This window comes from Myiozetetes cayanensis, unplaced genomic scaffold, assembly GCF_022539395.1.
Source record: "Myiozetetes cayanensis isolate MyiCay16 unplaced genomic scaffold, myiCay2020 scf13, whole genome shotgun sequence".
In the NCBI taxonomy this organism is placed as follows: Eukaryota; Metazoa; Chordata; class Aves; order Passeriformes; family Tyrannidae; genus Myiozetetes; species Myiozetetes cayanensis.
The window spans coordinates 13,738,966-13,766,311 of NW_026086937.1; the positions used below are offsets into that span (position 1 = coordinate 13,738,966).

General features: G+C 46.1%; 3 protein-coding genes across 18 annotated transcripts in view; 2 read left to right on the forward strand and 1 right to left on the reverse strand.

Annotated features, from left to right (window-relative positions):
- Positions 1-11,512, reverse strand: part of RUBCN (rubicon autophagy regulator) — a 31,035-nt gene extending 19,523 nt beyond the window's left edge. For 3 of the 4 annotated variants that reach the window (XM_050307842.1, XM_050307843.1, XM_050307841.1), the window contains exons 1-2: positions 6,388-6,493; positions 62-215 (exon numbers count right to left, since the gene is read on the reverse strand). In XM_050307842.1, the coding sequence (XP_050163799.1) occupies positions 62-215; positions 6,388-6,425 (192 nt within the window). In that variant the 5' untranslated portion in view covers positions 6,426-6,493. Of the gene's footprint in view, positions 1-61; positions 216-6,387; positions 6,494-11,437 lie in introns of those variants that run through there. The other variant, XM_050307840.1, reaches the window with a different exon arrangement.
- Positions 11,513-11,554: 42 nt separating this feature from the next.
- Positions 11,555-25,952, forward strand: FYTTD1 (forty-two-three domain containing 1). The gene is made up of 9 exons (XM_050307871.1): positions 11,555-11,701; positions 14,834-14,965; positions 17,593-17,738; positions 18,816-18,928; positions 19,854-19,950; positions 20,884-20,945; positions 21,792-21,866; positions 22,686-22,812; positions 23,903-25,952. The coding sequence occupies exons 1-9, from the start codon at positions 11,605-11,607 to the stop codon at positions 23,996-23,998; spliced, it is 945 nt and encodes a 314-aa protein (XP_050163828.1). The 5' UTR covers positions 11,555-11,604; the 3' UTR covers positions 23,999-25,952.
- Positions 25,953-27,006: 1,054 nt separating this feature from the next.
- Positions 27,007-27,346, forward strand: part of LRCH3 (leucine rich repeats and calponin homology domain containing 3) — a 63,065-nt gene continuing 62,725 nt past the window's right edge. For all 13 annotated transcript variants that reach the window (XR_007627876.1, XM_050307849.1, XM_050307851.1 and 10 more), the window contains exon 1: positions 27,007-27,226. Coding sequence is in view for 12 of the 13 variants with exons in the window: in XM_050307849.1 (XP_050163806.1) it covers positions 27,016-27,226 (211 nt within the window). In the remaining variant the exon portion in view is untranslated. The remainder of the gene's footprint in view (positions 27,227-27,346) is intronic.

Here is a 27,346-nt window from a genome sequence, read left to right on the forward strand (position 1 = left end):
TGACAGGCACCAAAACTGCTACAAACAGACAGACAGCCATGCTGGCAGGACAGAGTCCTACCTTGTCATGGATAAGCCCATGGTAGAGGATGCTGTGCATGTCTCTGCAGAGCCGTTCCAAGCCCCCATACTTGGACCAGACATTTGGGTTGCTGATGGACACCAAACCTTCCACAGTTGTCTTCAAGTTGCCGAGCAGCTTCCAATGCTCCTTCCTGCAGAGGGACACAGCAAGATACATAAGAGATACAGCAAGAGGAGCTTCACAACAGGAACATGGTTTTGTACTCTCTCCAAGGACACTCTGGTCGGGCTGAAACCTTCAATGGTCCAAAAGCCAGCAGGTGAGCTAAAGAACTTTACTACTCCCTGTGGTCAACATGGTTTGTGGACAACAGGCCGTATCGCAATGATTCTTCTGAGGACTGGTAGCCACCACCAGTGTGGTCTCAGGAGACAGCCAGAACAAAGACTGAGCAAAGACTGAACCACGACACCGGCTCCCACAATATTACCACTTTCTTAGTATGGCCAACAAAGCTGCAGGACACCTTCCCAGCCAGCCTCTCACTTGCTTCACTCACATGCTCTCTCTATCAGGGACTGCTGAGAGCAGCAGCCCCTCAGGAGTACAGCAGCTCTGAGGGAGGGTATGATGTCCACCAAATCTAGCAGACACTAGGCCCTCTACACCTGTGTTTACAGAGTGGCTGAGAAACACACACTGCATCAAGCACTCCAGCCCTTCAGGATGCACAGGTGCCCCACCCCCAGGGAGGTATCACTGCATCTGCATCTCCACCTCTGGAGCAGTTTTCTGGGCCCTGAGCTGCTGTAGGCACAAATTGACTTTCTTGCAAAAGCATTCACCATGTTCTGGACAGAGATTAGCAAACTGCTGGTGTACTCTGGAGCGTGCACAGCATTTTGTCGATATCATCCCCCTCAGCTACCCCTGTACACAGCAAGAAAGCACCATTATCTACCACAAAGCAGGAGCAATGGTGCAGAGAAGTAATGCTATTTGCATATGCAAAAGTAGCTTTGGGGAAGAAAGCTTTGGATGACTGAGGTCCCCACTCAAGCTGCTTGACACTGTTGCCAGAGGAACAGCAGCTGTCAAAAATGCATATTCAAACAGGAGCCACTCTCTCAGAAGCAACAGCAGTGTTGCAAGGTATAGTTAGGAGTGTAAATATCAAAATAGTATGTTTCTGCAGGGTTTGTAACAAAGGAACCCAAACTGATACCTTAGAATGAAAGTCCAACCTTTCAACTGGCAAGAAATAACCCAGTCTTTCAGCTGTTAATCCCTTCCACAGCGAAACCAAAGTGGATTTCCGAAACAAAATGGGGGGGGGGAAGGGAAAAAAATTAACATAAATAACATTATTTAAAATCGCTCTTGTTTTCATCCCTTGGGGATAAAAGTGTGGGCCACATACTTCCAGTATTTAAAACAAAGCTTTTCTCACTAATATCCTCTTTTCAAGACTAGTTCACTACTGCCAAACTGATTAGTGGAACAAGCAGATCATCAAATATCGGCTCTATTTCAAGCTCCCCATCCACTCCCCTTCCTCTTCAGAGAAACCTCACCACTTTCAGTGCCCATCTAAGTTTAAACCACACAGAAACCAACCCATCCCACCAGCGAAGCCTGTCACCCTGCCAGCACCAGAGCTCTAAACCAGAGCCTATGACGGTACCTTTTTGTTTACAATGTACTTACACTTACAAGCACAGTCAGGGCTTTATCTCAGGAGAGACTAAAGAAAAATGCACAGATACAAATCACAGGCAGCTTCCTGAAGGAGACAGGATTCAGGGAGACAAAAGAAAAGATCCAGCCCTTCTGAATTTATAGGCTTTTCCCATCCCTGCCCTGAGGGCTGCAGATGCTCTTTGTCTATGGATGCTCAGAGAGGCATTGCCAGTTCCTGGTCAAAGAGCATCTGCAGCCACAGAGATTAAAACCATCTCCTCCCTAAGATATTTCTAACACTCAAGAGTAAGTAAATGCAAGTGAAAGCTCAGCCACACTGTTGATATTCCAAATCACTGAGTCAGGGGAACTCCCTCCCATGTTGTTTCATGCTATATAAAGCAAGTAATGCACACAAGGATATGAGGGTAGTGCACGAGATGTACCTTTCCAAACGAACAGTCTCATTAGAAGAGTTGTACATCTCTCAAGAAGTAGTAAACCAGGAGCCAACAGACTGGAGTCTGGTCTCCCTCCCAGCACAGGGTAACTAAGGTTAAGCAATCTTCAAACAAAATAACCTCAAAGTGTTAAAACACTTAAACACAGATACACATAGGGAATGAGCGGCACAATGAAAGCACCTTTGCAGGGGTGAGGTAGAAGTTACCAAAAGTGAATTAAATCCTTGTAGGACAGTAAGTATCCTATGGGACCTGTTGGCCCAAAGCAGTTCAGAAGCTGGACACACAAGACCCTTCTGATATCCAAACTCCAGCTGTTTCTGAGCTGGAACATCCTGGAAAGCACACAGTGACACAAGGTTGAAGAAATAAAGACCCATATAGGTGCAAGTGGCAGGGAAATTGAGAGAGCACAGCTAACCACATTTCAGTTTTGACTGGACTCATGAGTTAGCCCTGCAGGGTTTGCTCCCCTCCCACTGACAAAGCCTGGGCTTCAGCTGCCAGAAGGAATGAAGAAAGTCCAAGTCCCTGCTGCCCTCCACTTCCCCATTTCAGCAGGCATTCAAAGTATTACTATGAAATCTGCTTGTTTTTTCCTGAATAAGGAGAGTTTCCTTTGCAAGTGCTATAGAGAGCCTGCCATGGGGGTAAGGCCAATTCATATCACATCATGCAAACACCCTTATTTACAGTAAGGGCAAAGTGAGCAACACACCCCAGAGGGTCACAGTACACAAGCAGAGTCTCCTGTGCCACAACCACACGTGCTTCAGCACAGCCTGGTTCCCCCCACCAGAAGAGCCAAGGGTGCTTGCAGGTGCCACAGCTGGTGGAGCACTGGTGAGACCTCAAACCGCATTCCTCTCCTCCCTTAAAGACAATCTCTGATCCAGCCTCCAGTGTTAACCACCAGCTTCATAAACTTGGCTCTGGGCCTCCTTTCTTTACCACCACAAACTTCATCTTTAGGTACAGCAACATCAACCTGCTGTCACAAACTGTTCCAAACATAACTTAACCTTTTGCGTTGGAGTGATAAAAGACAGAATCCGGCCTTGGAACAAGAAATGGCTTCATGCCACTCCTGCTGACATCAACAGGGAACGCTGCTTGCTCTTTCCAAGGCTTTCTCAGACCCTCCATGCCAGCAAGGGTAGACACTTCTCTTGGTCCAAATCAGCAAAGGTGACTCACAGCAGAGGCAGGGAGCCATGCTGCTGACTCAGGTGGATTTCTTCATTTAAAATAAAACCAAGCCCTAGTTACTTTCCAAAACAGAATCACACAGGTAGCATTCAAAAATAAAAAATAGAAATGAAGCTCATCCTTCTTGCAAATAACATTTGCTGTGTGTTTCCTGTGCTCTGCAGGAGGCACCAAACAATGGCTGCTTGAATCCTGACCTCTACCTGGAGCACTCCCTTGATCCTTCTTAGCATACTAAAGAGGTCAGGCTGAGCATGCTGAGGTCATGAAGGGACTTGTGATGAATCTCCAAGGACATTCCTATGCTGGCTGTCAGTTCCTCCTGCAGAAATCCAAGACTCCACATAACCCGCTGCTGCACAGAGCCTGCTCCCGCCTCATCCTCCCCAGATCTCCCAGACAACCAGCAGCCCCTTCCTTCCCTGTGCTCCCCCGCCTGCTCCTCCAGCAGGCCCAGCACTGCTGAGAAAAGGGATTAAAAGAAAGCCAGGCTTCGTGCAATTCATCTGCAGTCACAGGGAGTGGCTGACAAGGCAGGGGAAGCCAGATGAGCTCTGCCAGCCCAGCAGGTCAGCCCCGCAGTGCCAGGCAGGCACAGCCGAGCAGGCTGGTTGGAAAATGGACATGCAGGGTGGCTTGCCCTGTACTAAAAGCTTGCATGGATAAAGAATGGGGACACAACCACATAAGGTCCCCCAGCAAACACAGCCCATGCTGGCGCACTCTTGCTCTGCACTGGTAAAGGATGAGGGAAGAAAAGAGGAATTAAAGGTGTTTTTTAACCTTTTCATGGCAGATAACTTTATCTGCTCATCCTGGCTAAGCCTCTCATAAGCAGATGTCCACAACTTGTAGACCCAGGACACTGTCCATCGGGCTTTGATCTGCACAGGACCTGCCTGTGACAAGGCAGCTGGCAGCCAGGGCAGTGACGGGCAGAGCAGATCCCCATGGCAGCCACCTCCCAGGGACCAGCTGTTCATCCAGCACAAGTTCCCTTTAGGGATCATCTCCTCTGGCCCTGCTGTCCCTGGGGGCCTTGGTGGTAACAGAGCTGAAGGCAGCAGCTCTCTGCCAAACTGCCAGCTGACCATCACCCCCCCTGCTCTCCCTGGGACTGCTGTATCCTCTGCACCACCTGCCCACCACCCTGAGAGCCCTGCTCTGTGCCTGGCAGGACAGCACTAACCATCCTGCAGTGCCTCCATGGACACTGGTGTTACAGCCCCGGATCCCTGATGCAGTTCAGACCTGCTGCTTAGGAGGAAAAACCCAGCACGAGATTCTCATTTTCCTCTCCCATGTTGGCAGGAGGATGGACTTCAGCAGAACAACTTTTGCTTCTGCTGTGATCCATGGGAAGATGCATCCAGTGACCTCTATCGCTATCAGTCACAGCCACAATCTAGTGTGAAATGGCACCAGGAATAAAAATGCTAAACCCACTGCACAAAGGACAAGGAAGTGCAAGGCCCACATGGGATCAGTGCCATCGAGGAGAACAAGTAGGCCCCCATATGTGGAGATGATGCCCTCCTTGTCCCTGGGGGAGTGCTGGGGGTGGTAACACCTCAGCCCTGTTAGTCACGACATGGTAGAGTCTGGCAGTGCAGGCCTTGCGCTTGCAAAGGCATGAAAACGCAGAAAGATAAGTCTGGAAAGACAAAGCAGTGAATGCAGTCAATTCCTTTCACCTTTCAGAGCCCACTGGGTCTGAAGCATTAGTAAAGAGTGAGAACAGCTCCAACTGTGCAAATCCAAAGGCACCCCAAACCTGTGCTATAGCTTTAAAGGCACCGGTAGCATTTTCCCAGCTGATATGGTAAGCAGGAATAGAGTGACTGGCTGAGCCCCTCAGATAAGGAATGCTTCTCTCCCATATCAAGTTTCAGCTGCTCCTTCCTCCCCAGCCAACACCCCCAATTTCCATCCAACACTCACCCTGTGCTTGTGTGCACCAGGGCAAAACCAAAGCACATGCAAAAATCTGAAGTAAATAGGACTTGTCATCAAAACACCTCCAGGAAACAACCTCTGCTGCTCTTACAAATGCTAACAAGGAGAACCAGGCCTGAAGCACAAACGAGGACCATGCAGGCAGGCAAGGTCACTGTGGCTGTGCTCACCCCCAGCCACAGGGGTGGTGCAGGCACAGGACCTCGCCTTCGGAAATAAAGAGAAGCTGGAAATTTCTGCTGAGCACCTGGAAGAGGTGGTGCAGCTGACTGCCAGGAGGGTAAGGAGACAGGATCCCAGAGCAGCGAGCTGCAGAGCCACCAGAGCAGCGGCAGTGCAGCGTGAGGGTGGGCTGGTTTCACCCTTAAGCTCAAGGCATCCAAAGCGGAGGCCCGACAGCTGCTGTCCTGCCCAGGACCGACGGGGACCACAGTGCAGAGCATCAGGTGCTGAGGGCACACGTCTATGGCCATCACGTTCCTCCAGTGGAAAACACACTCTGGCCCCGGGTGGGTGATGGCAGCCACACTCTGCTCTGACAGCCCATTCACCGTGTGCTTCCTCCCACGGGGGACGCTGCAAGCACCAATCCCACCCATCCCAAAGGGTCTGTTCCTTCCCAGATCGCTCCCAGGTACCCCGCATCCGTGCCCGGGCTGTGCACACACACTCCCACACACCCACGCAGGAAGGGAGCTCCCCAGGGGCACCCCCAGCGCATCCCTAGTGCTTCCCAGGCACCGCGCGCGCCAGCACTGCAGCCGCCCATGCTCCCGCACGCACATCCCGCGCTCCCTGCCGCGTCCTACATAACTCGTTATCGCCCCACGCGTGCACACACAGGACCCCGCCGCCCGCGGTGTCAGCGCACACGCGCACTGACACTGCCCACCACGCCCGCACCCCGTGCCACGCGCCTCCCACAGGCACCCCCGCGGGCCGCGCCGCCCGCACCCCCACGCCCGCGTCCCGCCTCCCGCGGGCGCCCAGCGCGGGTCCGCGTCCCGGGGACACCCGAGACCCCCGCCCTCGCGCGCGCCCCCGCGGCCCCACCTGCTCTCCGCGCGCCCCGCGTGGGGCCCGATCTCCATCGCGGGCGCGCGCGCGGCCCCGCCGCAGCCGCGCCACCGTCACGCGGGGGCGGGCTGGGGGGAGAGCCCGCCCCTCCGTCCGCGCCCTCGGACTACAACCCCCGGCGTGCCCCGCGGCCGCCCGGCGCTCCCAGCACCGCGGCGGACTACAACTCCCGGCGAGCACTGCGGGTTCTCCTCAGCAGCCCCCGCCCCGCAGCTCTCGGTGTCCCCCGCCGGCGACCTCGAAGAGCGGGTTAAAAACGCAGTAACTGCTGAGATAACCCTCACCAAACCCTGCGTAGGACGTGATGAGGAAAAGTGTGATAGCGGGGGAAGAAAAAAAGAAAAGCTGTCCCTGAGGGGCAGCTTGTGGTGTGATCACACCTGCAGGGACAGAGAAATTGGAAGGAGGGTTCTCACGCCCCCTGCAAGGAGGGTGAGGGAAACAGAGCAGAACTGGGTGCACCTTCCACTGAAATGAAACCTGAGAAAGGAAAAAGTGATGCTGCTGCCTTCAGACTAAGAACAGAATGACAAATAGGCGATGAAACCCAAATATGTCTGGAGTTGTCTGATGCCTCAGAAACCACGTATTTTACAGAATCACAGAATCAACTACGTTGAAAAAGACCTTTGACATCATCAAGTCCAGCCTAAGACCTAACACCACCTTGTCAACCAGACCATGGCATTAAGTGCCATGTCCAGTCTTTCCTTAAACACCTCCACAGACGGTGACTCTACTGCCTCCCTGGGCAGCCCATTCTAATCACCCTGTCTCTGAAGAACAATATTTATACAACGGAAACTCCCTATAACTATTACTTTTAATGATAAATATATGCTGCATACAGGAAAAGCACCCCTTGGCCTAACAATTTGTATGTGGTTGATTTTACCAGTACAGTACTTCTGCAGCATGTGGGGGAACAGCATTCTATATTGCTGTTCTTAATAACAACAACATGTTTTTCAGAAGGACTCCTCACACAAAGTAATTGTGTACAAGTGTGGAACAACAACTTCAGCCCAGTTGTCAAGCAGAAACTTCCTTGCTTAGAGCCTACTGTAGTGATTGAAAACACTGACTCTATGTGGCATGTTTGATATCACAGCATCAGACTGTGTTGACTTTAACAGTAAAAGTATTGGAGAAAATCAAGTCATCAGGACTATTGCAATCACTATAAGATCATGTCTGGTGAAATGGAACATGCAAATAAAGCTGACAGGTCTAATTTAGCTCCTCAGTCAGGAATTACAAGATTCTTCTAGTTCCACGAGTCAGAAATAGCCTGGATGTTGCTCAACAGTGATTTTTAAAATTTCTTCAGAAAAAAATCTTTTTCCCTACTTCATTATGTTGTTTTCATATGTTATTTATAGACATTGTTTACTTAACTATTGTCAGTGCCAACGTTGATTTAGACAGCATATAAAAACTATAAAAAATAAGCCTGTAATCACACATAGGCATGTGAGCTTCTGGGACTGCACTGAAGTTAAACTGGAGATTTATCCTTCAGTGTAAAATCTGAGGAGTGCCAACAGAGGTCAACAATTGTAAACATATGTTATACATACATATATATAAATATATGTATATATAAATATATATCTATCTATATCCTTTTGCTGAACAGTAGAATTTGGAATCTCACAGACCTGATTGCTGTTTGGGGAAGATTTGGATGACAAAGTCAGTTATTGATTCTTTAATCATAAAGAGCACATCACAGAGAAGGCAGAATTGGAAATTATTGGTAGAAGCCAGACAATTTCATGTTAGGAATAAGAAGCTATTTTTATTGGGGTAGTGCCTGTGTCCCTAGGGAAGTAGAGACCTCCTTTGGAAGGTGCACTGGAATAGCTCTCTGGTTTCTGAGACCAATGCAGGTGTGACATTTCACAGCTCACAACATGCAGCTTGGACTACACAGTCCCCTCTGGCTTTAAATGTTTGAGTGCACTTAGCATCTGATCCTTTGGGTGTTGTTTCTGCAAGGTAATTTCAGCACTTCCTCCTGGGAATTTTACCATGTTCAGCAGGTAACATCTACTCTGCAATTCCTCCACAATGTATCAGAACAAGGAGGGTTAGTGGGCAGCCAAGTTATGTTGTCTCATTTTGGTGGAGACAACTAACTGGTGCTAAAGAAGAGTCTGGGAAAGGCCCAGGAAAGAACCAGCCCCAAACTTCATCCGGCCTGTGGGTGCTTTAGACAAACAGTGTTCTTACAGTGGATATAAACTCGGCACAGCTGAGTCATACTGGACTTTATACAGTTAAAGGACTGGTTCTTTGTAGCTGTCAGTGCCATGTGGAAGTTTTGACTCTTGGCTGGATGCTGGCACAGTCCTGAGAGCCACACAGCAAACGAAGGGCTGATATTTCCATGACTGCCTTCATGATCCCCACAGCATTCCAGCCATTTTGAAAGCAGAAGGAAAATACTCTTCAGAAGCAGAACTTTTGCCTGGTATTCTGTTGTGCTGAGCAGCAGACAGCTGGTGTCCTGTTTGGATAATAAATGCAACCCATGGATGTGGTAAAATCTGGATTTTGTCTGGTTTCCACTTGTCAGGAGGGCAGGCAGCAACTGCCACCTTTGCAGTTCCCATGTTTGTTTGGGGTAAACAGAACATTTGTTTATTGGTGTGACACAGTTCCCATATGGAGCTGCACCCTACAGCATCACAAGAATTTGGTTTAATGCTTTTTAAAAAATACATCTTTTGGCACCTCTATTATTAGTAGTTGCTGGTAATCTGGCAATAGCATTTTTGCTTTAGAAATGTAGCCTGATTAGAAGAACCTCAAGTCCTGCTTGTCATCAATCACTTGTCATCCAATCCCACTTGTCACCTGGGGGAAAATGTGTAAGTTATCAAATCTGTCAGTCCAAGACTCCATGTCTGAACATGCTGCACATGGAGAACACACGGAATAAAATGGGATGGAACTGTCAGCCTCCAGCACTGTGGTCACGAGCTTCTCCTGCCTGAAGGGAAAATCTCTCACTAGCCAAAGGTGTCCTGTGACAGTAACTGAGCCATTCTCTTCTAGACAGCAGGAAGCAGCAAGAGGAACATCCAGAAGCATGTTATTGGCCTTATATTAATGGAAAGAGATGCATAAAGAGTGTAAAGGGAGAGAACAAGGCCAGAAAGCCTCTACTCACTCATTCTTGCCTTTCATGATAACACTCCTAGAAAGATCTCCCATTCTAAAGGCCTGTTCTGTGTTTCAGTGCAGGTGCCTCCCATCACAGGACAAGGCTGTGACAGGGATTACACACATGGGAGCTCATTATGTGTCAGGAACTCAGGGTATTACACTTGTCATGGAGTGTTTATTTTAACAAATTCACATGTGGAGGATATGGGCAGTTAAAGAAATGTGGGAGTGTTTCTGCTGCCAGGAGGCGTCTGCAAGGTTGGGGATGGAAATATTTATCCCTGCCCTAGGGCATTTGCAGTGCAGTCCCTGGAGTCTCATTATGGAGCTCCCCCTCTGGAGGCTGGTGGGCAAACCCTCAAACAAGCTATCCTTTGGTCATGGTGCAGAGCCTGCTGAAGGCCCAGTGCGAGGGAAGTCACCTGTGGAATGGCAGCCTCAGCTGCCAGGGAAAACTTGGGAAGATGTGGACTGTAATGCGAGGTGACCATTATGAGAGGGGGAAATGGATGTGGGTTTTCCTTTCAGCATTTACTGCCTGGCTTCTGAAGGAAGTCTGTCCTCTACGATCACTTTGCCTGCCCATCTAATCCTTCCTTTAGTGTCTCTGGAATTCAGTGACCAATTTCAACAAAGCATGAGCAAGACATAGAGATTTCAGAGATAATGACTATCCCTTAAATTAAATAAAGAGAGTGTCAAATGAAGTGCTGCTGTATAAAAAATAGATCCCAGCTCTGTTACATGTAACTTACTTAGCAGCAGCCAGCTCCCCACTAGGGATGTGTGCACTGCTGACCCCCCAACAATACCAACAGCTCCAAAGAATGCAAATATTCAGGGAGGAAGGAAAGGCTTCACTAGATTCCCTGTGCAAAAAACAAAGTTGTTGATTTCCCTTCTGAATTTCTCAATCATGTGATTCTAACCAAAAGCTGGATAAGATAACAACTCTGAAAAGAGCCCAAAGAGAACAAAATGTCCATAGACACACTATTCCGGGTTTAAGTACTAATTTTAAGCCTTCCATGGTATTTTTAAATAGGAACCTGTTTTGAACTCTGCTGTTTGACATTTGGAAACATAATTCTGCTCAAAACCACCCTGTGCTGATTTTGCTGTTCACAGTACAGGTTATTGCTCTTAATTGCACTGGGGTCACGGGCAAAGGCATCTCATGTTCAGCTTCCCAGCTGAACACCCTTCCCTACCCTGCAATGTGCAATGGTTTGGGTTGGAGGGAACCTTTAGAGGTCATCAGGTCCAACCCCCCTGCCACGAGCAGGGACACCTTCAACCAGATCAGGTTGCTCAGAGCCCCGTCCAACCTTACCTTGACTGTTTCCAGGGTGGGGAATCCACCAGCTCTCTGGACAACCTGTGACAATGTTCTACCACCTTCAGTGCAAAAAAATTCTTCCTTATATGTAATAATATTCTTCCTTATATTATATTCCACCCTTTTCCAGTTTAAAGCCATTACCCCTTCCCTATTGCAACAGGCCTTGCTAAAAAGTTTGCCGTCATCTTGTAGGCCCATTTCAAGTACTGAAAGGCTGCAATGTGGAGTCTTTTCTCCAGGCTGAACAACCCCAGCTCTCCCAGCCCTTCCTCACAGGAGAGGTGCTCCGTCCTTCCAATCATCTCAGCACTCCATCGGATCTCCAGCCAGCCCGTGACTTCACGCCCTGTCCCCCAAGCCCCCAGCCACCGCACCTTGCCAACAGCCCTGCCTCCAGCGCCCCACGCCGACGTGGCAGGGAGGCCCTGACCCTTCCCAAGGACACGGCTGTCCCTGGAGCAGCCCCTCCTGGAGCGGCCTCCCCACACCCGGTACCCCCGCCCGCCCTACCTGCTCCTCCCGCCCGCCAGGGGGCGCCCTGCCAGAGGGGTGGCTGCGCCGCTCTTCGGCGCGGGCGTCTGTGGCCTGGGCTGGGCGGAGCTGCTGCGCATGCGCGGGAGTGCCGGGGGGCGGTCCGGGCGTGAGGGAGGTGGCGGCGGCGGGATCGGAGTGCCGCCATGAGCGCGTTCGGGGCTGCGGCACCGCTCCCGGGCTCCTCGGCCGCGGCGGGGGCCCGGCACGGCGACGGCCTGGAGAAGATCGACATGTCGCTGGGTGAGGAGCGGGGCTGGGCCCGCCGCTGCGGGGGACGGGACGGGACGGGGTGGGGAGGGGGGCTCGGGCCGAACCAAATGCCGGGGCCGCGGGGGGGTGGAAGGAGCTGTTAGGCTGTGCCGGGCACCGGCGCGGGCGGAACCACCGGAGGCGGGCGGGGGGGGACGGGACCCTTGCACAGCGGGAGCGGCGGGGGGCGAGGGCGGCGGGGACGGGGGCGAGCCCCGGCTGTGTCTCCGGGAGCAGCGAGGCTCCCTGGCCCGGGGGTCACGGTGCCTGGCTGGGAAAGAGCCGGGGCCCCTTTGTGACTCCTGAATGTCCGAGCAGGCTGCGGACCAGGGCTGTGCGTGCTTTTGGCCCGGTAAGGCCCTCGGTCCCCGGGCCTTGGCTGGGTGGTCCTCGGGGAGCGTCCCAGGGCCTCGCCTGGCGCTTGTAGCTGTAGGGACGGGTGAGGTTTGATTCTCTCTCAGCTGGCCTTGCCTTTTTATTCTTCTCAGGTTTGGAAGTCGGCAGTATCAGGTCTCCCGTGTAACCCCTTTGCAGTATAGTACCAGTCATATCCAGCATGACGTCGCCTCTACCGTGTAGTTTCCTGTGACAATCTGCCCCATTCTCCCCTGCCGTCCCCCAGCAGGGTGTGTGTGTGTGTTAGGAAGCTGCACAGGCTCATTACAGACCTGCAGGGCTGTGTCTCTCTGGCATGTATGAGAAACTGTCATCCACGATATAGGTATTTCAGTGAGGTATCTCAGAGTAGTTCTGTTCTGCTGCTTTGTACTGAGACCCCTTAACAGTTGGGGACAATATGGTTCATTTCTGGAGTGCATCTTCCAGTTTAATTAAAAAAAACCAAACCTGAAAAATTTGGTTTGTACACTCCAGGACTGCTCTGTGATGCTACCAGAGTGTGATAGATTGGTGCTGTCAGGAGACATTCTTCAAAGAGAAAAATCACATTGTGAGCTGGAATTATTAATGGCAGACTTGGCCTTTGTGGACCACCATAAAATAAGAGGATTTGCACAATTTTCCCTTCTGTAAATAATCCAGTGGAGTTCTTTGCTTTAGTAATGAAGATAACTTGTGAAATGACACTTAGAGTTTGTCTGAATGTAGAGCAGCATTAGAGCATTCATAGAAAACTATATTCCCGTGTTTATTTGTAGCACACAATCTTTGTTTGCAGGGTTACTGAGGTAAATAGTTATTGATTCTGAGTGGCTTGTTGTATTTTCATATGTTCTAATGCTAACCTGGCCAAGTCACTGCCACATTCCTGGCCATCGACTAAGAGCAGATTGCAGAGGTTGTAGTGCCATGAGGATGTTTGTTTAAGGCGGTGGTGTGAGCAGGTGTAAACTGTGTCATCCATGGCTACTGTCCCCAAGTCAAAGCTCCTTGGTCTCCTATAAACAAAGAGCAGATGCAGTCCCACATCTGTCCTGATAGCAGAGGAACTGACACGACCTTATTTGAGGAAATCTTAAGATCAAGATCTCAAAGTTGACTAAAGTCTCATGTCATAAAGATTAAATGTATTTTTGTTGTGTTATGTGCAGCTCATCTGAAGCTGAGATTCCAGTTTGATTCTGTTCCCAGATGATTCTGCTGTTCCAGGTGTAGGTGTGATCTCTGATCTCAGGCAAGATAGGAGAGTGCTTCAGTGTGTCTCCACTAACAAATGCACAAAGTCCCAAATGTCCTTCATTTCCACAAATAAGAGAGTAACTGAAACTTAAGTCCTTCTGTTAAAAACTTGTAGTCCTGTGTGCAGCAATATCTGACTTCCAAAAATGGGATTTAAGATGAAGCAGATAAACTGTGAAGCAAGAGCCCATGTTCTTTGAATATGGTGGTTTGTGTCACAGGTCCATAGAAGTGGAAGCAGCCTTGTGTGGAATTACATATTCTGCTCTAACAGCTTTGGAAGTTTTAGTTTTTGTTGACCATCACTTTATTTGGGGTGCTACATTCAAATAACGCTCCTGGCTGAGTACTAATCCTTGCTCCAGGGATAACCCCTTTGGTAAAGAAGATTCTGTAGATATCTGACACTGAGTGACCTGTATCAGTATTCATTGTCCTGATAGATTTTATCTGAATATTCAATCATATTTGCAGCAAACTAAGCTGATTTTTGTAGTTAGGTTTTTTGTGCTGATTTTTCTGTTCCACCCTGAGTCCATTTGAACTCAGATGTTGTGGCGTTGCTCTGTTACAAACAGATTAACCCCGTTCCCATCTCTCCTTGACTCAGAAAAGGTTGTCCACATGTTTGGGGATACTCCCTCTTGAAATGTGAAGTTTTTATCAGTTGTGCTCTCAGGATGGAGATGCAGCAAACACAATTTGATGATTTCCTTTATGGTGTTTTGTGAACAAACTCACAATCAGATAAAAGCTGCCACACACAGTTTCTTTACTCTCTCTTGAGCTGGCTACCAGGCCAGTGAAGGAAATCAAACTGGTGTGGCACGATTTGCTCTTTACAGACCTGCTGTTCACTTTTCATCAGCTTATTCCTTACACCTGCTCTAGAACTGATCAATAATTTGTCCAACATTGTTTCCCTGGACAGTAGATAAGATGATTGCTTTGGATTGCAGGTATCCAAGGAGAGAAGTCTTGTTTTTTTCCCATCATCTCAATATCTGTGAACATCTGATAGTAACTGGTGGCCCAAGTTCCCTCTGTGTGATCTTTCTTAGGTAACTTAAGATCAAAGAACTAAGGCTGGAATTGACATTTTGTCTGGAATCTGCAAAGTCTGAGAGTGAGATGGGATTGCTTTTTTCCTAACAGTATACAAAAGCTAATGGAGTCATTAATTTTAAAATTTAATGCTGGGCTGAATGCGATAATCTTACAAGCCTCTTGAATTTTCTGAGTGTATGCAACTGCTTCCTTTTTTTCTAGGGTATTATAAAGTAAGTACTGTAAGACTAACAGGGACTGGAAGTTTATAGCAGTGACGTTTCTGGAACCTTAATTTGTATGTGCTGCCTTTGCAAGATTGACTGGTCTGTTTTCCGTGACTCCAGGATGCTCAGGGGGTTTTATTCAGTACGTCAAATTTTACGCAATGTGTCAAATTTTTTTCTTCTTTTTTTTTTTTTTTTTTGATTCTTGCAGATGATATAATTAAGTTGAACAAGAAGGAAGAGAGAAAGCAATATTCTCCCAAAATAAAAAGAAGGCTTCAACAGAATCAGACTCGACAGTTCCGTCCTCCAGGCTCCAAGTGGGGAATCCAACAGCAGAAGGGTGTGTATGCCAAACACAACGGGGATTGCACAGCATCTTTTTGGAGCTGAAATGTAACCTAATGAAATGCAAGGATTGACATGGTTGATTCAGGTGTCTTTCAAATAGTGTCATAACTTTTGATTATGATTCAGTTTTTTCCTAATCTATTTATATCTGATTTTGTTTTTGGTTCAGTGTGAGAAAGTAATGGACGTGTTTGGCCATCAGAGAGCTTAGATGCCTGAGGGACTGTCTGACTCAAGGGATTGGCTTTCTTTCTGATTCTTCACATTTATTTTAATTTTGGAAATTGTGTTGATCCTTTGTCCCTTCTCAGAGATGGACAGAACGAGTGCTTATGCCCAAGCCTATGAAGTAGGAAATGTGGAGGCCTTGCCAGAACTCAGAGCTTTGTGCAAAAAAGACAGCATATTTATATTTGCTGAGTAGAATTCTCTTTGTAGGCCTCCCCAAAATATCTGTTACTGCAACCTGTAATGCTGGCTCTAGAATATATAAATGGATAGTGCAGAGTCTGAATTGACTTTTCTTGGTAAGAGCTTGGGATGCAAAGAAAGTACTGCGTCAGCCTTCTTAAGGCCATGTTTTTACAGTAGAATACAAAAAGGAGAAAAAAATCTTTTAGGCAGGGAGTGAAGAGAGGAAAAATGCACAGTAACAGCTTTGCTGTCGGTTCTCCTGAGTAACTGTCAGGTTTTTTTCAATAGACAGGAGATATATTTTAAAATGTTCTCAGGCTTTAGTCCAACACCTGCTTGAAGTATACACTGGTTTTGCTTCCAACTAATTTTGAAAAGTATGTTTTTAGCACTGGATGATCAAGACATGGAAAAATATTGGCTGATCAGGAAGCTTATCACCTCAGTACAAGCTACTTAGGTGCTTAGATTAAGACGTGCACTTTTTTGTTTAGTAGAATTCATTTAAAACAAAGACACATCTGTCTGGTGTATGCACAAAGATCCCCATGTTTTCTTTGTCTTGCTTAGTGCTTGTTGCAGCAGCAGCTCGTGGTTAATGTCTTAGACACAAGTGTCTTTGGGCACTAGTGGAATGTCGTGTTGTTCAGGGCTCAGGTTGTGTTACTGGTGCATCTCTAATAAACTGGTGACAGAGCGGGAAAAAATTTTACATCTCTCAGCCCAAGTGTGAGAATATTTGTGTGGGTGAACATTAAGTGAATTTAAGTTGTAGATTATCAAACACGTAGGCTCTGTTAATGACTGCAGTTGTCAAGTGCAGTTGTTTATCATCTAAAGGGCACAAAAGAATCAAGTATTAGAATTTAGAATTCTAGGAGAAACTTGAGCTGTAAACATGAAGTTCATGTAAACATGAACTGCCTTGGCAGTTACTTTTCTCTGTTGGAACCTTCCCTGCTTACCTGCCTGTGTTGTAGGAGAGAGAGCAAACTTTTTTTGCAGAATTGCCAGATTCATGACATATTGAAACATTGTGATTAGCTTTAACTGCTCCCTCCTATACAGTTCCACGCACAAACGTGTTTTCAATTGTTCTTAAGCTGATGGTGTCATTAAATAGTTCTGGACATTCTAGTTATTAGTAGCTAATAAGCAGTAGATTTATTATTGCTCTGCTGCTATTGGAGTTACTCTGATAAATAGCAAATCCTCTGTTTGTGGACAGCTGCAGAAACCACAAATGATCAATAGCATTTAATTCCTTGCCAAACTCTCTGGAAAGAAATGAGGACCTTGAGCGGGGACTCTTTCCAGCTTTTTTTTTTTTCAGAGAGAGGCACATTGTTCGTTTAAATAAAAGTTGTCCTTGGTGATACACAGAATGCAACTGCACAAAGCCCTGTGCGGCCTGAGCTAACTTGGAGGTTGTTATTTATTTTGGTTCAGAGGTTGGTCCAGAAACCTTGTGAGTCTCTTTCAGCCTAAGCAATCCTCTTAGGAAAGGAGAGCATTTGCTAACCAGCCGTGAAATGTGGGTACACAGCAGTTCTCCATGGCAGATTGATCTAAGCTGGGTTCTGATCCGTTAGTTGCTTCATGTGGTGGCTCCTGTCTCGTGAGGAAGCACAAATTTATTATGAATGCTGTTAAGTCAGATATGTTAAAACTAGATCTGTCTGTTGCTGGAGAGCTGACTCCTTAGTCTTTATTTTGCAGTCTGAGGTTCTAGAGGGGGTGATGCTTTGGGACTAAACTGAAGCGTGGTCTGTATTCATAGCATGAAGCTAAATGGTTCCAGGCAGGGCTAATCCAGCCCTTGTAACTGGAGATACTACAGACCTCAGACTTACAAGCCTTTTATATTCAAAGGCTGCTTTCAATTCTCAGTTTGTCCAGACTGCCATGCAGACTTCTAATTGAAAACACTTTAAATGTGATGTAATTCATGCACTGTTTAATATGATTCTGTGTGCCAATTGCTGTGTTCTTTCCCTGTAAATCATGTCTTGGGAACCTCTGATTTAAATAAATAATCTTTGAAGATTTTTTTTTTTCTTTAAATTAATTTGGTAACTTAAAGTTTCCTGGATGGGGAGGGAGCTGAGGGGTTTTTTTTTTGTTTGGTTTTATATTATTCAGTACTTGATGAAGTTCCACTTCCGAGTATTCTAAGAATTTTTGAACTTTTTGTGCTTGGTGCAGGTTATGGTAAGAATCGTTTGGGGCGCAGAAAGAAGATAACAGGGAAGAAGCGTTCTTATGCAGTTATAACGGGCCTGGCAGCCAAGAAAGCAGTGGGTTCACACAAAGGAGTCAGTCCCCTGAACAGACAGCCACTGAGTGAGAAGGTAAGTAATGCAACCCTAGTGACTCGTGTCAGAACAGGTAAAAAAATAAAACACAAGTACATCAGAACATTACTACTGAAATACAAAATGGAGACATATGGTATAAGCTTTTATCAAATTGGGGATGTGTTAGCTGAGTTCTTGTTTGTTTTGAGGGGGCTGGATAATGACTAGGTGTGAAAGTAGCTTTTAACACTTAATTGGGTTGCAAGTCATGAAAATTGAAGTACAGAAGTATATTCTGTGGAAGTATGGAGGGAGTTACTGTATTTTTACGAGAAAAATTGGTTTTGTTACAAACCAGTGATTCAGCCAACCTGCAGGTGTTAAGCATGCTCTTACCATTACAAAAATGGAAGTTTTTGTAGAATACTAGATTCCATCAGTAGGCTCCCTCCTCTGCACTCTTCCAGTGCATTGCTGCCTGCCCCATCTCATTCAGTATTGGAGAATGGGGGTTGCTTTTGGATTTGTGAAGAAGACTAGTTTTAACATATGGTGCATGGATTTTGTCAGTTTAGGGAGATGGAGTAATGAGAAAGAAACTGCTAAGTTCTGCTGCCTTTTTTTTTTCTCTCCTGATAATGTGGAAAATAGAGAATTCATGAAAGTGTAGAAGGTATTTTCAAATTATACTAGACTGTGAAAGGTAGGCAAAGTTAAAGGTGTTCTGTGTGCAGTTTGTAAATGGAAATTGAAAGAAAAATGTCTGGGTGTGTACAGTATACATTATGCTGTACGTGTATGGAGCCCCTGGTGGTCTAGGGGTAAAGGCGCCGCGCTATCACCGCGGAGACCCGGGTTCGATTCCCGGTCAGGGCCACTCCCGGGCAGGTGGGGCTCGTTAGCCCTTAAAGGCAACCCACCTACGTCCTGAGGACCTCGCTGCCACCGTCCAAGCTCGCTTGGCCCCGGCAGATGAACCTTAGGATTAAAGGGTGGGCTCAGTTCCGCGCACACTGTGTCTCACCTAAAAAATCCAATGCGCAGGCTGGAAGGAGTAAAGACCTTCCCCGGATCTTCGCTTGCGAAGACTGGCCATTATAATTTATGCTGTACGTATTTATTGTTTTTAAGAATGCACAGAGGAATTACCCAGTTTTGAAAAGGAAAACAAACCTGCAGAGACAATCTGAAATGCAGAGAAAACAAGCTCCTGCCCTCAGGAGGACTGCCCCGCTGAACAGGAGGTAAAATACCCAGCCTGATTTCTGAACTCTTCTTGGCAACTTTCCATAGGGAATCCTGTTTGGCAGGACCAAGTCCAAGAGAAGACAGTAGGTCCTGGCAGTAGCAATATGGTCAAGACTACCTTGTGTATGAAGTTCTACAAATCTGGAAGCCAAGCAGGGGACAAACATGGTCTCCATACAAAGCCAGATATTAATTCCATGCAGAGCACTGAAGAAGGACCTTTATTTGTGAGCACCTGGTATCCTACCTTGAGTTAGATCACAGGTAGCCTGTATTTAAACAACCTGGTCCAGGGGGAGGTGACCCTGCCTATGTCAGAGAGGTTGGAACGGGGAGATCTTTGAGGTCCCTTCCAAACCAAACCATTCTGTGTTTCTGTGATTCTGTATGGAAATGGCCAGTGTGAATTTCCATGGCTTTAAAGTGTCGGCCATGGTTTAGTAAACTTCCCAAACGAAATGCCTTCGTGGAAGCTGGTGACACCTACAGCTTCATGGAAGCCATTGCACATTTTATTTGTGCTGGAATTAACACCTGTTATAATAAACTGTACTCCAGAATGAAAGTTTTCACTGTGTGACTATTGTCAAAACTGTAAACAAACTTTCTTTACACATATCAAATTTTTTTTTTTCATCAAATCAACAATGGTTAAAGTGTTGGAGGGTAGTGAGCAAAGTGAAAAGCAGAATTAATGACCATACTGTCCTGTGACATAGGCAGTGATTTCTCCATTTAGGAGTAATGTGTTTTGTTTCTAGTAGATGAGGAGCTTATCCCAGCTGAAGTGTTCAGCCTCAAAGAGGCAGCACTGCAGATGCCCTTATGGATGGTTTGGGCACTTTCTTGACTTTCATAGTAGCCTCTCTAAGGGTTATCTGTGGAGCCTTTGGTAACTGTATTTTTTAATGAATATTACAGGAATAACATGCCATCCACTTTTGTCAGAATTGGAAACAAACTAAATCAGCAGAAAGACACTCGTCAAGCAACTTTCCTATTTAGAAGAGGCCTGAAGGTAATAAAAATTACTGAAAGGAACAAGAAAATTGTGCCACAGGATCTAAGCTAACCTGTAACACAGATATTAAGGAATCAACTTACAGGATCAGATCCAAGTAGAAACTTCAGGTGGACTGGGAGATAGGCACAGATTCTTCTAGGGAAGTGTGCTTGTCCTCCTCAGTTACTGTAATCCATTGAGTCTTGCTTCTCATTCCAGTGTAGGTGGGCTATTCTGAGGGGCATGGAACTTGTCAGTGATTGAGGGAGATTGCAAGGTGTTAATTTTTTGCTTTTAAAACTAAATGTTAGAAAGCACTTTACAGCTTTCAGAAATTTCTCTCAGGTCAAGAATAGAGCAGAAATACATTTCAGAATCTGATTATGATTTGGTTTGTGTTTTTAGTTATTCTGGGGTTATTTATTTTAGTTATTCAAGTTCTTATTTTAGTTACTTAGTGATTTATTTTACTTTTCTTAAATGAGATCCAGAGAATAGAGGGTATATTGTGAATGAGAAGTGGTGGGTTTGGTTTTCATTTGTGCCCTCATTCTACATCTGCCACTGTGTGAGTGTAAGTAGCTGCTGTCTTCCTTATGCGTGGGTTGCAGAATTACAGACAGGATCAGGAACTAGACAGGTTTTTCTTGCTGGCCTTGTAGCATTTTGGTGTATCTTAGTAAAGTGTATGTTTGCTGGCATAGTCGTCCAAAATGTTGCCACCTGTCTATTGGTTAAGTTACTGTTATTGGTGCTTTTGTTTAAATCATTTTGTGCTCTTAATTTGTTTCCTTTCAATAGGACAGCTATCTTTGAAGACCCTCTGATAGTACAACCCTGTTTGTGCGGAGTGTAAAAACCTCTATTTTTGAACTTCTGTATTTCCAGCTGCTACAATAGGAATTGAAACAGTGTTCAAGTCTGGTGTCTATATTGGTGTGTTTTCAGGTGCAGGCCCAGGTGCAGTCAACAGATGATCTTGATAATCAGACAGTAAAGAGAAGTCGTCAGTAAGTATCTAATTTGGAAAACTTTGCTTTTGTTACTCATGCGGTTCTCGTTTTAGCTCAGATTTCCTGGCTATGATAATTGAATGGTGTGGGTTTTTACCCTCTAGGCACATCAAAGAGAGTGACAGTGATCCTCCCTCTATTCTCAGTTATTTCCTAAATTATCTTCTAATTGAACCAGGAGGAGTTTGTTTGCATAAGATGCTTGCAGGAATGAGGGGGAAGGTGGTAGCTTCAGAGGATCAGACTAATCTCTAGCACTCATGAATGCTGCATAGACTGGAAGAAAAATTAAAATGTCAGTGTTCTCCTTAGCTCTTGATGTAATTTTCATTTTATTTAATATGCATATAAGCCTATGAAGCAGTTTGGAAATGAAAAAGGCAGATTACAAGGTGGGCACTCAACTCCCACGTGTTTTTCCCATATCATTCTGTGCTTGCCGGGCTCTTCACAGTGTGTTTGTTGGGAACACAACAGGCTGAGCAAGCAGCAGGTGCCACAGACTGCAGGCTGCCACCTCTTGGATTTGCTGTGAGAATCATTTTGGCCCCATCTTTGGCAAAGAAACAATGTTTTAGAAAAGTGAACACTGGGGTCAGTGCTGTAGTTCTGGTGCACCTTGACAGCATGTGATCCAGCGCTCACCTGAATAGGTTTGGGTGATGTAAAACCTACAACAGTCAATAGCCAAGTGTCTTGTAACTGCTTGTGGTCTTTGTACTGGCCAACAGTCTGAAAGCCCGTACATTCTATACTGGCTGGTGTTTTGGACACACCTTTAAAGATACCCTGACTGAAATTTCTGCAACATTTTTGTAAGTGATTTCTGTTTTTTCAAACTAGATGGCGAACTTCTACCACAAGTGGAGGGATCCTGACTGTGTCTATTGACAACCCAGGAGCAATCATAACCCCAATGTGAGTTTTCAATTAAGTTTTGAAATGTTCTGAACATAGTGAAATTGCTGCTGTGAGCCATTTAGCAAGTTCCTTGCAGGTATTTCAGGTGACCTCAAAGTCACAGCTGCTTGTGAAGGCTTTGAAATCTGGCCCCTTTCTGAGTGTTTCTGAGCTATGTTTAAATAAAATCACCTCTGGATTTCACATGTCATCTCCCCGTTAGGAGCTTAATGTGGTGTATAGAGTGCAAGAGTGGTGGGCTGGTAGATTTTCATCTTGTCTGCACCTTCCAAATCAGATTGTGTTGCAGTTGTTTTCCTCCCCTATCTGAATGGAAATCACTGAGCACCTAATTGATGAGTAATGGTAATAGTTCCTCCCTGATTCATAAAAATACTGCTGGAGTTATGCTTAGAGAGAACATTGCTCTATTTTTCTTTGGGAAGTTGGTGGTACTGCTGTTTATAGGTGTTGTATTTCTAAAAATGTCTTGAGTAGCTTTTCTCATGAGTAGCATTTTATCAGTAAGGAAGACTGTACCAATTCTTATTTTTTGTATTTTTGGAAATAATTAATTGCAAATTATGTGTTTGTCAGTAGAACTGAGAGGTAAAAAATAATAAGGCTTCCTGTGGGGCCGTTTGCTGTCTGGTAACAATGACAAATGGTCCCTTTTATAGTTCTACCTGATTTTCACCTTCTTGAATTTGTGCCTTCCATCTATTCAGCCAGCCTGATCAAATGGCTTGATGAAAAATTCATACCTCTATCAGCACTATGGCTTTATTGCATAAAACACATATTCATCATGTCCTTTGTAACATTCTTTTTTCACAGTTCCCAGAAATTACGATTAACTCGTACTCCTGTGCCACCATTTCTGATGAAGAGGGACCAATCTGAAGAGAAGAAGATTCCAAAAGGGGTTCCATTGCAGTTTGATATTAATAGTGTTGGAAAACAGGTAAATGTGGTTTCTTTTCATAACTGTGGAAGTAGTGTCAAGACCGCTAAAAGCCAGTGAGGCACTTTCCTTCTTCACTCACTAGTGACAGAAAGAGGGAACTAGTGACTACTTCTTGTTTCCACTTCCAGTTCTTCCACTAACTTGCTATATAACTTCAAGCAAGTAGCTAAACTCACTGTTCCTGTTCTTCTAGTTCATGTCCTGCACGCCCACGTGATTTAAATGGAATTGAAAATGTTGAATATTCCTAAAAGCCTTCTGGTGTTCTTGCTGTGCTCACATCAGCAATTGTAACTCAGTGATGAGCTGCTTAAAGCTGTGTAACCTGCATGGACCCCCGGCAGCCGAATTTCTAAGGCAACTTTTGCTACGCATCTAGGAAAAAAAATCAAATGTGATGACATAAAGGCTTGAAAGATGAGCAATTTTCCCCCAAGTTTCATGAAGGCAGGCAATTTAGGGCAGGAATCCTAGTGCTGTTATTGAAGGAATTCTTGGAGGTGACAGAGTTAAGTGCTATTGTTGTAATGAGCTCCTTGGTGCCAGCTGTAGAAAACTGCATGGGGTCAGGGCATTGGTCTGGACCTGTTCCATCCATGAATAAGTAGTATGTCAAAAATAGTCTACTGCAGTACTCTAAAATTAATTGAACTTTTGGATTAGACTCCAGTCTGCTGCCTCAACTGGGTGAACTGGAAAGCAGCCTGCATTTACACAGTGAAAAGGACACATCTGTTGAATTTGCAGAGAATCTGTATGGGGAAACATGTATTGAAAGTTCCCTTTTTCAGGCTGGCTGTCCTCAGCTTAACCTATTGTATTTTTAGTAGGCTTTGAGTAATGACATTGTGTACCATGTGTTCTTAATGAATTCTGAGAAATGCAAGCTCTTGATGTGTAGTCCAATATGATTTTTAAGTAGTGTAGGGAATGATGAAATCAAACCTTCTTTTTAAAAAATCCTAGTGAGGCAATTAAGGAGTCAAGTGGTGATACAATTGAAGAAGAGGGTATTCTTGTCTCTATTACATTGATTAAAATAACCCAACATCTTCGAAGGTTATGGTTAAATGGCTTTGTTTTTCAGACAGGGATGACGTTGAATGAGCGATTTGGGATCCTGAAGGAGCAGAGAACTGCGCTGTCTCAGAACAAAGGAAGCCGCTTTGTAACAGTGGGCTAAGCTGGCACGTGGACTTGGGCACTGATCCCACCGACCTGAGAACCTGCGATACGAGTGGGCAGAAGAACACAGCATACGTCACTGAAATTCTCCAGACATCTCGCTAAGATGGTGGCAGAGCTATCTCTCTTTATTACTTTTACTTTGAATGGTAAAAGACATGATGCCCTGAGGGAGAAAAAGTGGGAGTGGCACCATCACCTGGTTGGAAAACATTCTATTGCCCAGCTGACGACAAACACTGGATTTGGTTCATATCGCAATTGAAACAAAAACAAGAATTTTAGAAGTTGTGGGTTTTTTTTCATTTAAGAGTGCTTAGTATCTGTTCTTTGGCCCCTCTGTTATGGTAATAAGATTGTGTAAGTGTTTCATTACAAACCCCATCTTAGGGTTTTTTAGGGACGGCATATGAGCTGTCCCTTGGACTGCAGTTTGGCACAGAGCCTCAGTCCGTGGGTACTTTGGTAGCGATGTAGCGGCCATTTTTCATGGGAGCATTGGTTCTGTACTTCTTTGTGCTTTTAAAGTTCCATTTTTTTCCTTCCTTGAAAACTAAATGTTTTGCATCCTCATTTTCACAAATAAAGCTGTTAGCTGAGACCCAAAATAAGAAACTGGGATGGAGACTATTCTACCCTTACCCTTAAAAAAGCGGCCCAGATTATATATCACATTGGAGGAGTACTGCAGAGGCAGTGTGAGAGTCATTTAGATAACAAATAGCTCAAGTTCATCTTCCTCTGTAAATGGAGTTTGTCTCTCATCTTTTTTTCCTAAACTTAATTTTTCTGTTTCTTATCGAAAGGTTTTTCACAAACTTAATGCAATAACTTATCATTTTTGAATAATTTCGCAGGAATAAATACAGCAATTCACAAGGAAGTCACCAGTATGGTAGAATTCCTTGCCCTCCCAGACACAGGATTGTCATCCACCATACCTTGCCCCAGAGGGTTTTTTCTGGCTCTTAGAAATAGCTGGAGGCAAGCAATCTAATGGCACTTGTTTGTGTGTACCAAAGAGAGGTAAGATGTGAAGCTGATCCAAAGTGGTCAGACATCTGGAAATTGGCTGAAATGGGGGAACATTGCTGGAGGAAAAGCCCTCGGTTTGCCAGCGTGTGTAAGGCATTAAGCAGGAGCATGTAGTCACTTGCTTTAAGCTTAGCTCTGTGCATCAGAATCTGCAGGAAGTAACAACCAGGGCCTCCTCAGTCTGAATTTATATAATCCCTAAAACAGAGGCACTTCAGAATTGCTTAACTGATGAGCATAGCACTGACCTATAGCAATGAGGTTTAGGTAGAGTCAGGTAAAAGAGTGGTTGTCCTGCTGCATCCAGGAACATTTATGGTGTTTCAAGCGGGTTTTAACTCCTTTTCACGTTCTTGAAGAATTTACATTTGAATTTTTACAGAGTTTGTTTCCTTTTTATCTCAGATTCCAAGTTAACTAGCGTATACTGGCAACTTCAGCCTTGAAGAGCATTTGACAGCAGAAGGGCTTTTTTTATGTATAGCAGTTTTGAAGTCAGAGTGCACTCTGATGCTATATAGTACTTAAACCCTTATTTTTAATGTTGAAAAATATACCTTAGCAGAAGCAAACTAAACGTAATGGTGTTAAGGTTTCTTTCTCAATTACTAGTAGGAAATTTAAAAAAAAAAACAAAAAACTGTCCCACTGTTAGAATTTGAGTAGATAAAGTGTTGTCAGTCATCCTGTTCCAGTGTATGCGTGTTCCATGTGCCAGGATGCAACAAAAAAATTCTTTTGCATCAGCATAGATGCAAAACATTGATGCAATGCATCAAAAAATGCTAGTTTGTATTTAATGAGAAGATGCTTTACACTGTACTTTTTGGTATTTTTTGGAGAAGTTATTACATTTGATCTATTCTGAAGCTGTTAATTTTTTTTTTTTTTTTTTAAATAAAAGGTTACAGGTTTCATACTGTCTTGTTCCTGTTGTAACCACCTGGGCAATACTCTGGTTATGTGAATTTTCTGGTGGCATTCAAGGGGTTCTTATTGATGAATTTCTTATTAAATGTTCTGAAGAACACAGCAAAAAGTAGCCTGATTTAAAGGGGGCTCGTACTCATTGCCCAGCTGAGCACCCTGACAACTGAGCGCTTCGTGGAGCGGCACCGTGTGGGCTCACGTGCATTTAAATGTGTCAGCTACTAATGCATGTTTTGTGTCTAATGTAGTGGTTTGGTGTGATCAGAGTGCCAGGTGCGTCAGCCCAGGCACTGTTTGTTGCTGTGACACGTCTTGCTAGCAAGAAGTCGCTGTCATTTAAATCCTGTGCTATGGGAACATCCCGAGCAGCCACCGCCTGGGAGTGCTGTGCTGGCAGGAGGCACGAACAGCGGAAATGCTGCTGCAAATTGGTGGTGGAGGAAAAAATACTGCCTGTAAACATATTTGCTAAGGTATTGATTACGGTGAGTGTCTTGGCGCCTGCTTATCTACAGTCTTTGCTCTTGGTTACCAGCTCAGGTCTCTCAGCTGCCTCTCTCTGGCAGTGTTAAAACACACAGCGGGTCCAGTGGAAGCAGCAGAGCAAGACGGCATTTATGGCATTTATTAAGATCTTGCACAGAGTGTGACCTCCTAAGGATCAATGACTTTACGTTAAAAAAAACGTGAAGCAGTTGCTACTTTCCCCGCCTGGTTGGGATCTGTGCGCCCTATCCTTGGTTTCCCCCCGGAAGGGGTCTGACACCCAGCAGCGGTGAGCGATGCTCACCCAAAAACCGACCTGTGACCTCCCGCCTTGGCGCGTTTTTTAACAATGCAGAAGGTGCACAGCCATGTGCACAGCCATGTCAAGGGGCGGTGGGCGCCGGTTACCCCGGGGCGAGCGGGGAAACCATTCCCGAGGGCAGGAAGGACGCTCCGGGCTCATCCAACACCAACGCGCGGTCCCTGCGCCCGCCGGGCGGCGCCCGCGCATGCGCAGCTGCGGCCCGCGCTGTCATGCGCCGTCGGGCGGGCCGTGGCGGGGAAATGGCGGCGCCGGAGGGCGGCTGTGCCGCGATGCCCGCGGCGTGCCCCGCTCCGCCCGGGCCCTCGGCCCCCGGCTCCTGGAGCCGCTCCTTGGACCGAGCCCTGGAAGAAGCGGCGGCCAGCGGAGCTCTCAGTTTGAGCGGCAGGAAGCTCCGGGACTACCCGCGGGCCAGCGCCGCCAACCACGATCTGAGCGACACCACCCAGGCTGGTGAGGGACGGGGCGTGAGGGGGGCGAGGCGGCGGGGGACGGGGCAGGGGCTTCTCGGAGAGGGGCTGGGGGGGCTGCCTGTGCAGGAGGGAGTCTGAGGTGACCGATTTGCTGTCTCTT

What these genes read in the sequence shown, in the direction of transcription:
- FYTTD1 (XM_050307871.1), top strand. Translation starts at nt 11,605, where the DNA reads ATGAGCGCGTTCGGGGCTGCGGCACCGCTCCCGGGCTCCTCGGCCGCG. An exon ending in GACAGCCACTGAGTGAGAAG is followed by an intron (nt 17,739 to 18,815) that starts GTAAGTAATGCA and finishes ATTGTTTTTAAG; the next exon opens with AATGCACAGAGGAATTACCC. An exon ending in TTAATAGTGTTGGAAAACAG is followed by an intron (nt 22,813 to 23,902) that starts GTAAATGTGGTT and finishes TTTGTTTTTCAG; the next exon opens with ACAGGGATGACGTTGAATGA.